At 28.5% G+C, this 15,155-nt stretch overlaps 2 protein-coding genes across 10 annotated transcripts in view; one reads left to right on the forward strand and one right to left on the reverse strand.

Annotated features, from left to right (window-relative positions):
• Nucleotides 1–11,475, reverse strand: part of ewg (DNA-binding protein Ewg) — a 91,225-nt gene extending 79,750 nt beyond the window's left edge. For 4 of the 9 annotated variants that reach the window (XM_075360610.1, XM_075360606.1, XM_075360609.1 and 1 more), the window contains exons 1-3: nucleotides 11,033–11,169; nucleotides 6,711–6,948; nucleotides 4,556–4,760 (exon numbers count right to left, since the gene is read on the reverse strand). In XM_075360610.1, the coding sequence (XP_075216725.1) occupies nucleotides 4,556–4,736 (181 nt within the window). In that variant the 5' untranslated portion in view covers nucleotides 4,737–4,760; nucleotides 6,711–6,948; nucleotides 11,033–11,169. Of the gene's footprint in view, nucleotides 1–4,555; nucleotides 4,790–6,710; nucleotides 6,949–11,032; nucleotides 11,170–11,404 lie in introns of those variants that run through there. The other 5 variants (XM_075360611.1, XM_075360608.1, XM_075360607.1 and 2 more) reach the window with 3 other exon arrangements.
• Nucleotides 11,008–15,155, forward strand: part of Coq7 (ubiquinone biosynthesis protein COQ7, mitochondrial) — a 36,492-nt gene continuing 32,344 nt past the window's right edge. The window contains exon 1 of the mRNA XM_075360615.1: nucleotides 11,008–11,145. The gene's annotated coding sequence lies outside the window, so the exon portion shown is untranslated. The remainder of the gene's footprint in view (nucleotides 11,146–15,155) is intronic.

Below are 15,155 nucleotides of genomic sequence, written 5' to 3' on the forward strand. Positions count from 1 at the left end.
CCATACCCAGATAGATTTCATACATCAGTCTTTTGGGAAAAATACTTTGTTTTCTACAAATAGATTCAATATTAATGGCCAGGCAGGAGCTGAGTATGAGGCATCTATCTGAGGACTTCCCAAGAAGCACCATAAGTACATCAGAGTTTTTCATAAAAATGAAAATTTTAATATTTTGGAATGAGTGATAAATAAAGTGAGATGGACCACAAAGACAAATGTAACTTCATCTTCACTGAATCTCAGACAGTCCTGAGGACATAGCTCTTAGTTTAATTCTCAGGCATGCTTTTCAGGCAGCATTTCTATCTAGTAATTTGTGAACCTAGCCACTAATTAATTACTCGGTCTGTAACAGCTGATCCAAGTGGATCTAGCTCTATAGATGGACAGACTAGGTTTGATTTTCAGAACATACTAAGCCTTAGAGCTGAAGGCTTTAAAGAGCATTCTGCTCTCTTCCATAACACCAGGCGATTCAAAACATTCTTCATAACTTGAAAAGCATATAAAAATTTATTTAGATAGCTTACAGATTCAGTTGAGTTCTCATTTCATAGAAAAATACATCTGGTTTTGACTCTCATAGTTCATTAGTACCAAATTCGGACACCAGCGTTGTTAAAAATATATACATTTACTGGTGCAGAACGTGTTTGCTGTATGTTTTGGTTTCATGATTTTCGCAACTGCAGTTCAACATTAATTTTTGTATGAGAGTACAGTAGGGAGCCTCCTAGCAAAGATTTAATTTACTCTTAGCACACTTCATTGAGACAGGTTGTACTGTTAAATATACAAAATCATCAGGACATCCGCATGTCCCTAAAGCTGCTTTGGGACAACTCAGAGAAAGCTTTTGCACATAGTCCAAAGAAATTAAGTCGATGTGTATCACATGAGATTGGCATCTCATTCCACAAACAACCGTTTGGCAAGCATTAAAAAAATATTACACTTAAAGCCATACAAACTAACTGTCATTCAACACATTACAGTTGATAACAATGTTGTTCAACTACAGTTTTGTGTGAAAATGATGAACAGAATTACAGATAATGTAATTTTTAGTGATAATTCAATCTATCACGCATCAGTGGCAAGGTGAACAGCCGTAACTGCCAAATATGGGGTAGCAAAAACCCTCATAAAACTGCAGCACATTCATGATAGCCTTAAGATCAATGTTTTTTGTGCCTTAAGCAAACAAAGACTGTACAGTCAGTTCTTCTTTCAAGAGGCAACTGTAAATGGTATTGTTTATCTGGATATGCTCCAAAATTTTCTAATTCTTCAAATAGATGAAGATAACCAAGATGGACGTCATTATTACCAACAAGATGGAGCACCACCTCACTACCACCTAGATGTCTGAGATTTTCTTGATACTTGATTTCAAAGTCATTGGATTGTTTATGAAGGTCCCGCCGACTGGATGGCCACCTTGCTCCCCAGATTTCACTCAGCAGATTTTTTCTTAAAAGGGTTTCATTAAAGATCCTTTTTGAATCACCCAGTTAATTTCTGTATTATTTGGTTATTTATACTTACATAGGTCACAGACTCACACTCTGCAACAATTACTTTCTTTTTTAAGATGAGATTGAATTTTATAGCAAATAAAGAATCTAGGCATAATTGGGATTCCAACTCAAAATTACCAGAAGATGTGTATGTAATTTAACCTTACTTCTCCATTCCATAAATAATACTTTTTTTAAGAAATAATAATTTAACATTTTCATAAAAAATCTTTCAGCTTCCTACTATATTTCAGAAAGATGTTCATAGTTCACACACAAAAAAATATAGAAAACACACATAGACTTTTACCTATATAATTTGTAGCTTCTATGATTAAATTCATATTCCATGTTACAAATTTAATAAAATATTGTACCTCTCTGGATGACCTGGACTTAAAGCTTTTTTCTTACAATATTTCCCAAACTTCCTCCACTATTTCTTAGAATGTATTTAGCTGAATGTAGTACTAGTTCATTTATGCTTGAACACAAATTTATTAAAAACTACTGAGGCAATCTATGTTCTATTTATATAATTACGGTTCTTTAATTTGATAATTAATAATAATTATGCAATCTTAAATATAAATAGACTGTTAAAAGTTTTTAAACACATTTAAGGAGGATCTAATCAAGTAAAGAAAATATTAACTGATGAATGATTACAGATTCACAATTTAAAAACTGAATACTTTTCAAAAACAGATAATATAATGAATTTAATTACAAATTTCTTTCAAAAAAAAAAAGTAAATCAATGTCTGCGTAATAAGAGGAAAGATGCTACTAAATCTAACAACATATACATAAGTCTGTATTTATTAAAAGTAATATCAGCAATAACTTGGGCTGCATGTCAATTAAACAAATAATGATATGCCTAAAATGCTAGTGACCAATATTTTTAGGATAGCATTTTTTAAAACCAGTCTCATGTCACCATTTTATCAATCATTAAGCAAAATTTTTCATATTATTGATTCAAGGAAAATATTGAAAACACTAATTAGCCAGCTGCAGTTAGCTAATTAGAAATGTTATAATCTATCGGCTACTTTTTTATTTCAAAACTTAATACAAGAAAATAATATGATATAAACAGTAGTGTATTCAAATTAATTATTTTAGGAATGAAAGCAGAATTTTGTTAATGTGAGATAATTGGTTAGTATAATGAATATATTATAGATATTTGTACATATATTTAAGAATCTTTTAAATTGATGAAGTGCAGAATAAGAAAGAGAGGGAAAATGAAGAAACATAAATGATATGTGAATTTAACATTTTACACAATTTACTCTATTTTTAATAATACGTTTACATAAAAATGGAGCAAAGATCAGAAATATTTTAAATAGCATTTCAATCCTGTATCTGCATGATTTAACCTCATTTGTTATAAAAATAAATTAATACATTTTTTTTTAAATGACTAACAAATTATACACAAAACACAGCATGTTACTTTTGCTTTTTATAATGCAATAAATTTTTCCCATTGAAATATTTCAGGTAAGTAAATAATGGCAGTATTGAGAGGCAAATAACATTTTTTACAATAAAAAATTTGTATGAGCAACTAATAAGCTACAGTAAAACATAGGAAAAACACATAATATTGATACCCCTATATTTACATCAGAAGTTAAGATACCTGAAATTTTAATTATGGGTAATTCTTTATCCTTACTTAAAAACAAAACTCATAAATAACCCTGAACTTTATATTCCTGTACTTTTAAAAAAATCCAAAACCTAAGAGAAGAGGAATATGAAGCATAGGGTCATATCAATCCACCAATTAAGAATAGCAAGCAGATAAGTTATTTATAAAAGAAAAATCAGTATTTCCAGGGCTGCTGAAGTCTAGAGAGAGTGTAAATTAACAGTAGTCTGCAAGAATACTTGTGTTGTTCTGGAGTTGAAAATAACCTTAGGCGTCACAGCCACAAAGGTTTACACATTGCTAACATTAATTAGGAAAAATATACAAAAAAAAAAAAAAGGTCGTCAGTATAACTCAGTTTTCCATCCCTAATCAGAAAAGTAACTTTTAAAGAGAATGCTCTATAACAGTAAAACCTGATAACCATGAATAATAGTATCAGGTAATCATTGCATTGAAGCTAACTTAGAAAATTCTTTCTTTACAATCAAACATACTATTATCTACCACACATTGGACATAGCAATATTTTTTAATGTTTCACTGTTAAAATACAAGTAATATTTTCTACTTTAATAAATAGCTTAAAAAACTATACAATTACCTAATTAATACATTGAATCTAAACATCTACAAATATATATATATATATATATATATATATATAATCTTATTTAGATGCTTTAAGTTAAAAACGTCATTGCATAAAAAAATGTTTATGCAATGGCACACTAATATTGCAAACTGAGTATTTACTACCATCTACCATTCAACCTAAAAGGATAACTAAGAAAATATTAAAAACCTAAGTGCAAGACTGACAAAGTCTGAAAAAATTAATAGTCAATATGGTTTCATATATTTTGACATTTTTCCATTTAACAGAAGAACAACTCCTAATCTCACTCTACTCAACTGTTCAATCTCTCTCTTTCACAAACGCACGCGCGCACACACACTTCTACATGTCACATGTATACACAGACAAATAAATATGCGTTTCCTTCATCTACTCATTATTTTTAAACTTTTACATCAATAAAAGGAAATTTTAACAGATAAAATGCATAACAAATAACAAAATGCATTAAAAGCACAACAAACACAAAAAAATCAATTAAACATCATGCACACGCACAAATGTTCACAAAAAGCATATGTGCAAAGAATACCAATGATTTTCAACACATACATACTAGCAGCAAAAGCAGAAAAAACATGGACTAATGGAGAGACAGAGGAAAATTTTTCCAATTGGAAAGCATGACATAAAAAATATAAAATGTGACTGAAAGGAGTGATGGTCAAAGGATTTAAAATAATAAAAAAAAATATATAAAAAGCAAAATATGAAAATCACCATGTAAGTGCTGTTTTTGCCAACCTGCAGCAGCCAACTGGGCGGTGACCTCATCGCCCATGGCGGCAGCCATCAGGTCAGCTGTTCCACCAAATTCTGAAGACTGAGAGGACATGCAACCATCTTCATCCTCAGACTGAACTGAGAGAGTCAGAGGATCTGGAGCTGTTGTATCCATCATTGCAGCTGAACCACCTCCTTACAGCTATTAGAGCATCACCATCATAATCATAACTATCACCATTATCAAAATAAAAAAATAAAATAAAAAGAAAAAGAAAAAATAAAATAAAGATTACATCAAAATACTAAATATTCAGGTACAGTAAACCTATAATTTACTTAGAATAAAACTGAAAGTGCTAAAACGAGGTTTCCTAAAATTTAACTGAAACAAATTTGAAGAAAAAAACAAACAGAAATTAATTTTAAAAAATGACAAGAATTAATATTAAATAAAAAAAGAATATGTAAAAAAGAAACAAAAAATATATAACTTAAAAAAGACTGCTTATCTTTAGTTTCTGAGTGAGCTTAATTAATATTTTTTAAAAATCTGTTAAAACAGTCAACAACTACAGCTAATCAGGAAAAAACAGGTACCTACTAGAGATAAAAAAGAGATGGTTTACAATAGTATTAACAAAGAGAACACAATATAAAAAAAACAGATATTTTTAAATAAAATAAACTGAACATATTAAAAATAAAATAAAAAAAACAGAAAATATTATAAAATAGTCAAATTATAAATTAGTTATCTGAAGTATTAAAAAAAGGCACAAATATATACACAAAAAAAAATTTTTTTTTCAACTACTTGTATACAAGGTACCACATCAGACAATTAAAATTTAACAAATAATGTATTAATATGGATTTAATGATTATACTGAAATCATTTCCAATGCTATTATATTAAGCACAAGCCTTCAGAGGTTTCTATAATAAATCAAAATATCCAAATAAAAAATTTCCAACCACTTTGACGTACTTTATCTTAAATAAACCCTTACCAAACAAAAAAAGCCTTACAGTAAAAAACAAAAAATAAGTAATAAAAAATCTCCTACAAGAGTTAAAAAACAAAAGAAAAGAGTTAGTGTAATTTGGCATTTGTTTGTTACAACAAAGAGCTTATCAGTGAGATCTAATAAACTTAAGTAATATTTGTTTCTGAGAAAAACTTAATGCAAAATTCTGTATTAATTACCTATCAATGAAAATCCATTACTTGTACAGTAAAAAATAATTAACAAATACTAAACATTAAACAGATAAATATTGGTAACTATTAATAATAGAAGAAAACATTAATAATGTGTCATTAAGTAAGTAGATTTTTTCTGATTGATTTAGGTATTATGAACTTCAATTCAAGACTGATTTTTACCCGCTTTTGTTGGTTGTTAAATTCATAAATATCTCATTTAGTAAAACAATAATATATCAATTAAATGTGGTCTACACAATTCAGCCACATATTAATGAAGTACCTTATGACCAAGAAAGTAACTGTCATGTAACAAATCCAATTCTGAAATTAGGCAAGAGCCTACACAATTCTCACAATTATCTGGACTTTGTAAAACTGATAACAGAATTGCTAATTTTTGTGTTTGTCATCATTCTCATTATAAATATATGTAATAAAAATATGACTATTTACTAGAAATTGGTTTAAAACAATTGCAACAGCATAATTTAACTATAATACTTATGAAAAAAAAATTAAAATTTTCTAAATTATAATTAATATCTTAATTTATTCAACTGCTAATTTTTTACATACACACAAGTGTACATGCAAGTATGTAAAAAAAAAATATATATATATACACACACACACACATAATTCAGTAAACCGATGGGATATAACTCTAAGTCTGAAATATTTATAAAATTGATGTGCATTCTCCTACCACCTGTTTGCTTTTCTTGAAAGAGATAGAATGTATTAAATGAACCTTATTGTACTCACTTTATTAACAATATTCAATTAAAATGTATTCGATCATTAAAAACCTTTACAAAATGTGACAAAATTATAGTTTTTAACTTGATTAACATTTAATACAATATGGAAACTTTCTTGTAAAAGCAAACATATGACAGAAGAATAAGTAAACATAAAATCTTATAAGACATTACTAACATTAATAGGGATGTAAGAAGTTGATACTATCTTGTTATAAACACTGTCTTAACAGTGTTGATCAACAAGATTAACAAACTGATAGATGATGCCACCTTGAAAATGATAATGATTAAATGCTTCACAATGTTTGTTACATAATAATAATAGTGGTAATAATTGTAAACTGAAAAAATCTGCACAGCAACTAGCTGTAGCTAACACATCCACTCTGCTAAGCTTGCAGTAACTGAACTTCCTGAAACAAAATAAAACACAATATAATTAGTTAAATTAAAATATTTAATTAAAGAATAAATAACTATATTATTAATTCACAGATCAGAATGGTAAAATACTGTTTAACATTTTACAAAAACAAATATTTTAACACATTTTCTGAATATTTGAAAATATACTGTCAATTATATTTTTACAACTATGAAAAATTCCTTCCTCAGTGATGTAACAGATTGCATTTATCTTACAATGGTTAGGAAACCCATTTAATAAATGGGGTTAAATCTACATTATGTTAGTTTGTTGTAAGATGGTGTTTGAGTGTTAAGTTTTTGTAAAATTTTGTCTACAAATTCATGTTGTTCATATGTGTTGAATTTAAGACTTTCATATTCTATAAGTAAATTTGTATGTTTTGCAAACACATATTTCCACAGTTTCCATGAGGTTATTTGCAAAAACTGATTCTGATTTTGGGTAATACTTATTCCATATATTCCTTGTATTTTTTATAGGCAGGTGTAGTTTACCCAACGTACACATTTGGAATAGTTACAGTCATTTAATTCGTACAAGTGGATGTTGGTAATTTTACAATGTTAATTAGTGTAATAATATTATGGGTATTCCAGAGAAAATTAGAAAATTTTGAAACAATTGCTTGCAAATTTTCAAAGTTCATTTTTTTACAAATTCCATGTTTTGAAAATCTAATAACTTTTGAATCTATAACTTTTCAGCCAAAAGTATTTAAAATATGCATATCTTAAAATTTGAACTCTATTTACGTGAACCCTAAATATTTAAATTAGATATGTATTTAATGAATTCCAGCTAATTAGAATTAATTTTGTAAAATTAGTTTAGATTACAGTATTTTTTTTAAAACTGGTAATGTTAAGGATTTCTTTTCCAATGAGGGCGAAGAATAAACAACAATTTTTTCTCCCAATTAAAGAACAACTGCTAATATATTAACAGAAAATGTTTAATTTATTTAAAATTCATACTGACTGAGCTTCAGTAAAAAAGCTGCTGTTGATTACCAGAAAATGACATCACAAATGTTTACAAAGAGAATAGTGATACAATTCTAACAGAAATTATTTCTATACAACAAAGGAAGAAAGATAGAGATTGAAGAAAAGATAGGAGTAATTAACACTCAAGGGTGTTCCTTTGATTGAGGGTGTTTACAATTTTGACAAGGCCCAAATATACTTAGGTGAAGTTAAAAGATGAGTAAGAGTTTTCACTTGTCCAAAGCCTAGAAAAATACTGCAAATTTCTATCTTAGGATGATGAAATAATAAAGATAAATAGTTCATAGTTTATAAGTAGATTTAACACATGGGAAACTACAATAACACAGGCTACTTACATGAAAGAAGGGAAAGTAAATTTGCAAACACATACAAGCATTAGCTGTTATAAAAATAAATTAATAAATTTTCACAAAATATATTAATAAAAACTGTACACAATCACAAATAGATTAACCACAGCAAACGAATTTCATACACTGCATCTAAAATTTATGAACTTAATGAAAAATACAAAATTTACAAACATAATAAATTCTACATAACAAAACATACACGCACATGTGCTTACACATATACACTCCCCCCTACCCCACACATCATAGCCTGAATTTATTATTTGATATACATAAGCAGTTTCTTTCGTTTTATTTACTTGTACGAAGTAAAGGAAGTATTGTGACAATGAAAAATTTAGGTTTTCAAATTTCAACAGAAACACTCATTTTGACTAGTTCCGGCGTGACGTCTGTATATACATACCTCAAGTAACTCAAGAATGATTAGCTGCAAGATGTTGAAATTTTGGATTTAGGACTGTTGTAACATCTAGTTGTTCACCTCCCCTTTTGATTGTAATCAACTTGACCAAAAATATCCAGAAAAGCCCAAAATCCAAAAAATTTGGACTTTTTCTTAATTGCAGTAACAAGCCCTCATTGGGAGATTTTCAACGATATATCACAGGTGGTACTTATATTCATTGGTTCCAGAGTTATAGCCAAATAAAATTTTAATAAATGAAATACTTGGATCTTACAAGGAATTTAGATCTAACAAATCAATTCGAATCAGGTTTCATTTCCTTCTTTTTTTCTAACATTTTTTTTATTTAAATATACTGATTTATTAATAATTATTAACCTCTGATTGTAAAAAAATGTTTCAATAAATAATAATTCAATAACTAATAACAAAAAAAATCAATAGTTATTAGTGAAATAAAATTTTATGTACTTTTCATTTTAAAAAACTGTGTATATGTAATTCAAAAGGCATACAAGCAAGTCATTTGGTGTCCACAACACTTTTTTTTTTTAATGGGCACTGTTAATGTTATCATCACCAATACCACTGAAGAAAAGACTGGATCAATATTGAAAAGATATTATTACACAAGCAAAATTTTTTTCTTTCTTTCTTTTTTTAATGAGTCAATAGTTTTATTACCTTAATAACTATTATTTTATATGCAAACAGTTACAAATAATTCTAATACAGAAATATATAAACAATTATAAACATATGTTTTTAGAATCTGGTATAATTTGGTATTAAAAACTAATTTGTTTTCATAATCAGATTTATAAAATTTATCATACTGTTGTGTCTGCTGACCAATTAAAGCATTTAGCAAGCTGGCTTCTATATAAGTTAATCACAAGTTCCCTTGCAAGGGGTTGGCATTTCGTTTTCTAAAAAATCATTTCAGCAACATCAAATGTAGCAGAGATGCTTTAATAAAATTTACTATTATGACATAATAGTAAAATAAAAAATACATTTTTGACGGAATCAAATAAAATAGTAAATTGAAATACCTACAATGAAAATTATTTATTATGAACTATGAAATCACATGAACCATAAAAGTTATCTAATAAAATGAAGGACAAAATAAACATTAAAAGTCATGGTATGAATTAAATTAGGGATAATCAATGACTTCTAATTCAAATAACAAGTTAACTGGTCAACTTCATCTCATAACATAACAGTACTATGTGCATAGTACTGAATATACCGTGCATAAAAATCCTACTGTCAAAATATAACCGTACCTTGTTTATTTTAAACAAAAGAAAAAAGTAGAAGGAAGAAAACCTTTCTCAATCTACTTTGGTACAAACTCATCTAGATGAGTTTAGTTAACTTTCTTCAACAAAATTGATCACATCACACAAAAGGCTTTTAATGATAAATGATAGTATCATGTGGTAGATACCACATTAATTATCATAAGAAAATTATCATTACAGGAATCCAGATATTTTATATGTGGAAAAGGAGAATTAACAAGGCTTTTTTTAACATTTTCAAAACGTAACATATCATTTATTACTACGTCATTTATATAACACATGCAAACAAAGACAATAGAATTAATTAGATTTCTTTCTTGTAATAAGTCTTATAAATGTATATTTTTATACAATTACAAAATTGAGAAAATAACAGATGAAAATAAAATTTTGTGGGAAAAAATCGCATTAACATAAAATTATTTATTTGGCATATATTTTCACTAAACTACTGATGTTAATTTATGAAAAATAGGAGTATAGTACGCATAAAATAAAACCGTTATTTCAATCAGGGTTTGTACATTATAGACAAAATCAATAATCGGAAACGTCCATTGGCAAGGAACTATGGGATCGAAGGGGTGCATCGTAATCTTATCCATTCAATATAAATTATACATAATCCAAAAATAATATAAAATCTTAAGTACCCCTACGCACAAAAATAATATTTTATAAATAATGAAAGCATGTACTTTATCCTATATACAGGAATGTACACACCCTCGTTTATTCGGCATTTAAGATGGAGAAAAATGTCTCCAAGCCACTAAAATTAAGTGGATAAAAACAGCATAAATTACAAATTCCCACATTCAGGAGAACGTTTGTTAAAGAGTATGGTGTTATCAGAAACAAACGTACTCATCGTGCCATTCATTGAAAGCACGTAATTGAGCCGACAGGGAATCGCGCGGCTCTTCTCTGTGATCTGAGCAGGCCCAGTTAAAATAAGAGACTACGGCTGCGTACGCACCTGCGTGAAGAGAGGGCCATTTCAACAGGAATTCATGTCTCAGCTAGCTGTTGGATAATAACAAGATTCACTGGAAGCACTTTGGACTCTGATCGGCCTCTGGGAAGCTTCAGGTACAGCACCAGGTTGGATAAACTCATCTAGTATAATACCATGCCGCCATTCATGATTATCGATCGATTGCTTGCTTACCAAAGGTACAGGCCCTTTGCCTCTTGATGTCGCCATGTTGCTCGAGTCTGCGCATTAGCTAGTTTAGCAGACGATACAAACATGGCACTTTGATACTTACTAGTTATCACTAACTCATACTCTTATCTGGCTGTGATTTTAATATACCCGAAAGAAGGTAAACATTTTTATCACACTTACCTGCTAAGATTTTTGTAGCAACAATTTCGTGACACAAGTATTCATGTTCTTGATTGTATTCAGAAACCAACTTGCCATCTGATTGGTGGAAATCGGTTTAGTGCTGCTGCCTATTGGATTGTGGTTGAACCTGTAATCAAACCACACCTGCTTTCAAAATTATCAGTGGTTTGTAAATATTATTATCGTCAACATTTTAGGAAAAAATAAATTGAGTTTACGTAGAAAACTTTGTATCTTTTCAAAATTATAAATGTAACAGATTTTCCATTTATTATTTGATCATTTAGTTTTAGTTTTATACACGAGCACTCGCATTTTTTTAATTTATCCATGTAACAGATTTCCTAAGTAGTACTTGATCATTAGAAATTAAGATATACATATTTTTATTTTCTTATTTAATTTAGGTTTAAAATGATTTGAAATTAAAGGAATTTTAGCTTAAAAACAGATAGTTCGTTAAAGTAAATATAATATAAACAGCAATTGACCTATAAATTACAACATTTTAGCTATAAATTACAAAAACAATTCACAATAGAATATAAAAACAAATTTAAGATTGACAAAATAGATAATTTTTTAATATAATGCAGAAACTGTAGTTTTAACTGTTTAAAATATTTATTAATTGAAAATTATCAGTAAAAAATTATACCATTCTTTTGTTGAATTGTTTTTAAAATATATAATTTTTTATGATTCTACTGTTAAGTGTAGTGTAGCGTACTGAAATAAATTAACTTTTCTGTTAAGTAACCAAGCATTAATCAATATTACATCCTCAATTTTTTCATTTTTACTACAAATTATGAAAATTTACATACTTTATTTCTGTGGAATGAAGTTGAATAAGCTGTTCAATAATGGTTTTTTTTATTACAGGTTCTACTAAAGAATTTAAATTGTGATTAGAAAATTATGAATTAATTTTTTTTTTTTTTTTTTATTTTAATTGTTAATTATTGTTTCTTTACATATTCAAATTCTTGACTTATTAGTTTAACAATAAGTTTTTTTTATACTCTGAACATTCAGTCAATTTTGAAGCGTGCTATTAATTGAACACCAGTATGGAATTGACATTCATAACAAAGTAGAAGTAATTAAATAGAGATATAATTACTTGCTCAGATCTAAGTAAAGATTTGAATATAAATCTGATGTTTCAGTGTAAAGATGCAGGAGAAGTGCAACAATGGATCTAGCTTTTTATTGCACAATTTTATTTTCCACAGGTGTGATGGGAAATGTGAATTTCTGGTATAAAGTTTATCAGATTTAGCATATTTTTTTTTGTTTGCTGCACGTTCATTGATGTTCACCTCTGTTGCTATACCTTGTTGAAACTGTCTTGTATAGGGATTAGCAGGCTTGGCCTTACCTGATTTCAACACAGTCAATAAGCTTATTGTACAGCCACCCTACTTCAAAGGTAGCCCCCACATGACCTCAAAAACCTTGTGCAGCTTCTCCAAGACGAGAAAACATTTTCCTCCAGAAATCAAAAAATTTCTCAAGAACATATAATGGATTCCTAAAAGAAATGCAACAATTTATCAATCCAGTTTCTACATTTACCCACATATTTTATTCTTGTTTAATAGTTTTCTTCTATGATTAGACAAAATAATTATAGTAGGATTTTTCAAATGCCCCGCCTGTTCTTTTATTGCTAACCAATCTCTCCTAACTATTTAAATTCTTTCCTTCAGGTGTGTTTTTCGTATTTTTCACCAAGTTGTTTCCTTTGGCACTCCTTCTCTTTATATACATATACATATTTATAAATAATAATTCATAGCAGCTAGATATGGATAAATCATTGATTATATTGTACTTTATGAGGTTTTTTCTCATTTCCATTTGTGAGCACTTTCACAATATGAAAGCAAGTATGACAAGTTATTAAAACAAACTTTTAAAATACAAAAAGATTATCCCTTTTTCAGTCCAATCATAAATTAAAACTACTATAATTTAAAACTGTGACTAATAATAATTATTGTGCATATTTTACTGATAATGTAAATGCTTAAGTAACTACTTGTTCCATAGATTGGATGCTACTAGTTGCAACTGATGAAATGATTTTATTTTAATATTATCACTGAACAATTCTTTCTAATCTGAATGTCCTTGAGACATTAATCAGATAAAATTAATGCCCTTCAAATTGTTGCAGATGTTCAGAACTTGGCCATTGCATGGACAAAAAACCCACAATTAAAAATATATTTCTGACTGCAGTGTAACTCACCTTTAATATTTAATACATGTTTGTGGTATTGATGTTGCTAGAATACTTTTTGCAACTAACTGCCAAAGGCTGAATCAGTATTTAGTGTCTATTTCATTAATATTTTATTTATTTTTTATGAGATTAGGTCCAATTTGTGTAAATTCTGGTTATTGAGACTGTTACAGCAATTTAAATCTAAATTGAATTTTTATTATATTCTTTACATTTATTTTTCCTGCTAATTTGAAGCTGTATATATATATACATACGTATATAACGTATATACGTATATATAGCTGTATATATATATATATATATGTTGTGTGTGTGTGTGTGTTGTGTTTCATAATAAAAATGTTAATTATATAGGAAGATGACGTATTCAATAATCTTGACATATGTTGTGTTCACTGTGCTGATTGTAAATATACAAAACAGTGTTGTTGTTGTGGAGTTTGACTTTTCAAGATTTAAATGAATAATCAAAAAATTACATTTTCCCATAGCAGCCAGGGTAATGTTTTAAATTTGTGTCACTGTATGTTTATTTATGTTTTTAATTTTGCTTGTGTTTACATTTTAAGTAAGCCAATTTCATTTTCAAAGTTAATTAGATGAGGTTAGCAAGCAAAATGAGCAGTGGATTTTGATATTATTGAAGTTCAATATACAGAATGGTTAGTTACCTAATCTAACCTTAACTTTAGACTTAACCTTGACCAAAACCTAACTATCAACGCCTTTTTTTGTATATTTACAATCAGCATGGTGAACACAACATACGCCAAGATTATTGACTTTTGAATACATCAAACAAGCTTAACTGCCAAAGGCCAGCTTCTGGAACTTAGTTCTTATGTAACTAAGGTCCAACTTGTGTAACCCACTGGGTTGGTCTAGTTAAGAACTCGTCATCACAAGTCAGGTGATTTTGAAGTTGAGAGTTCTAAGGTTCAAATCCTAGTAAAGGCAGTTACTTTTATATGGATTTGAATACTAGATCATGAATACCGGTGTTCTTTGGTGGTTGGGTTTCAATTAATCACATATTTCACGAATGGTCGACCTGAGATTGTACAAAACTACACTTCATTTACATTCATACAAATCCTCATTCATCCTCTGAAGTTATGACTTGCAGTGGTTCCAGAGGCTAATCAGTAAAAATGAGGTCCAACTTGTGTAAACTCTGGTTAATGAGACTGTTATATAATTTGAATTTCTATGACATTCTTTATGTTCATTTCTCCTGCTAAGTTGAAGCTGTTATTTTTTTCAGTTATTTGTTACCAAATTTTTATTATATCATTTATGTTCATTTTTTCCTTCTAAATTGTAGCTGTATATCTATTTATAATGTTTCATAATAAAAAGGACTGTATTAAAAATCTGCCCCAGTCTTTGTTATAACTATGGTGATGGGCTGAGGTACAAAAGATAAATTTATTTCTCTGTTAGTAATGATATTCACTAGCTCTGTGTATGAATATTGTGTTGTAAAGGTAA

The sequence above is a fragment of the Lycorma delicatula genome, chromosome 3 (genome assembly GCF_047948215.1).
Source record: "Lycorma delicatula isolate Av1 chromosome 3, ASM4794821v1, whole genome shotgun sequence".
In the NCBI taxonomy this organism is placed as follows: Eukaryota; Metazoa; Arthropoda; class Insecta; order Hemiptera; family Fulgoridae; genus Lycorma; species Lycorma delicatula.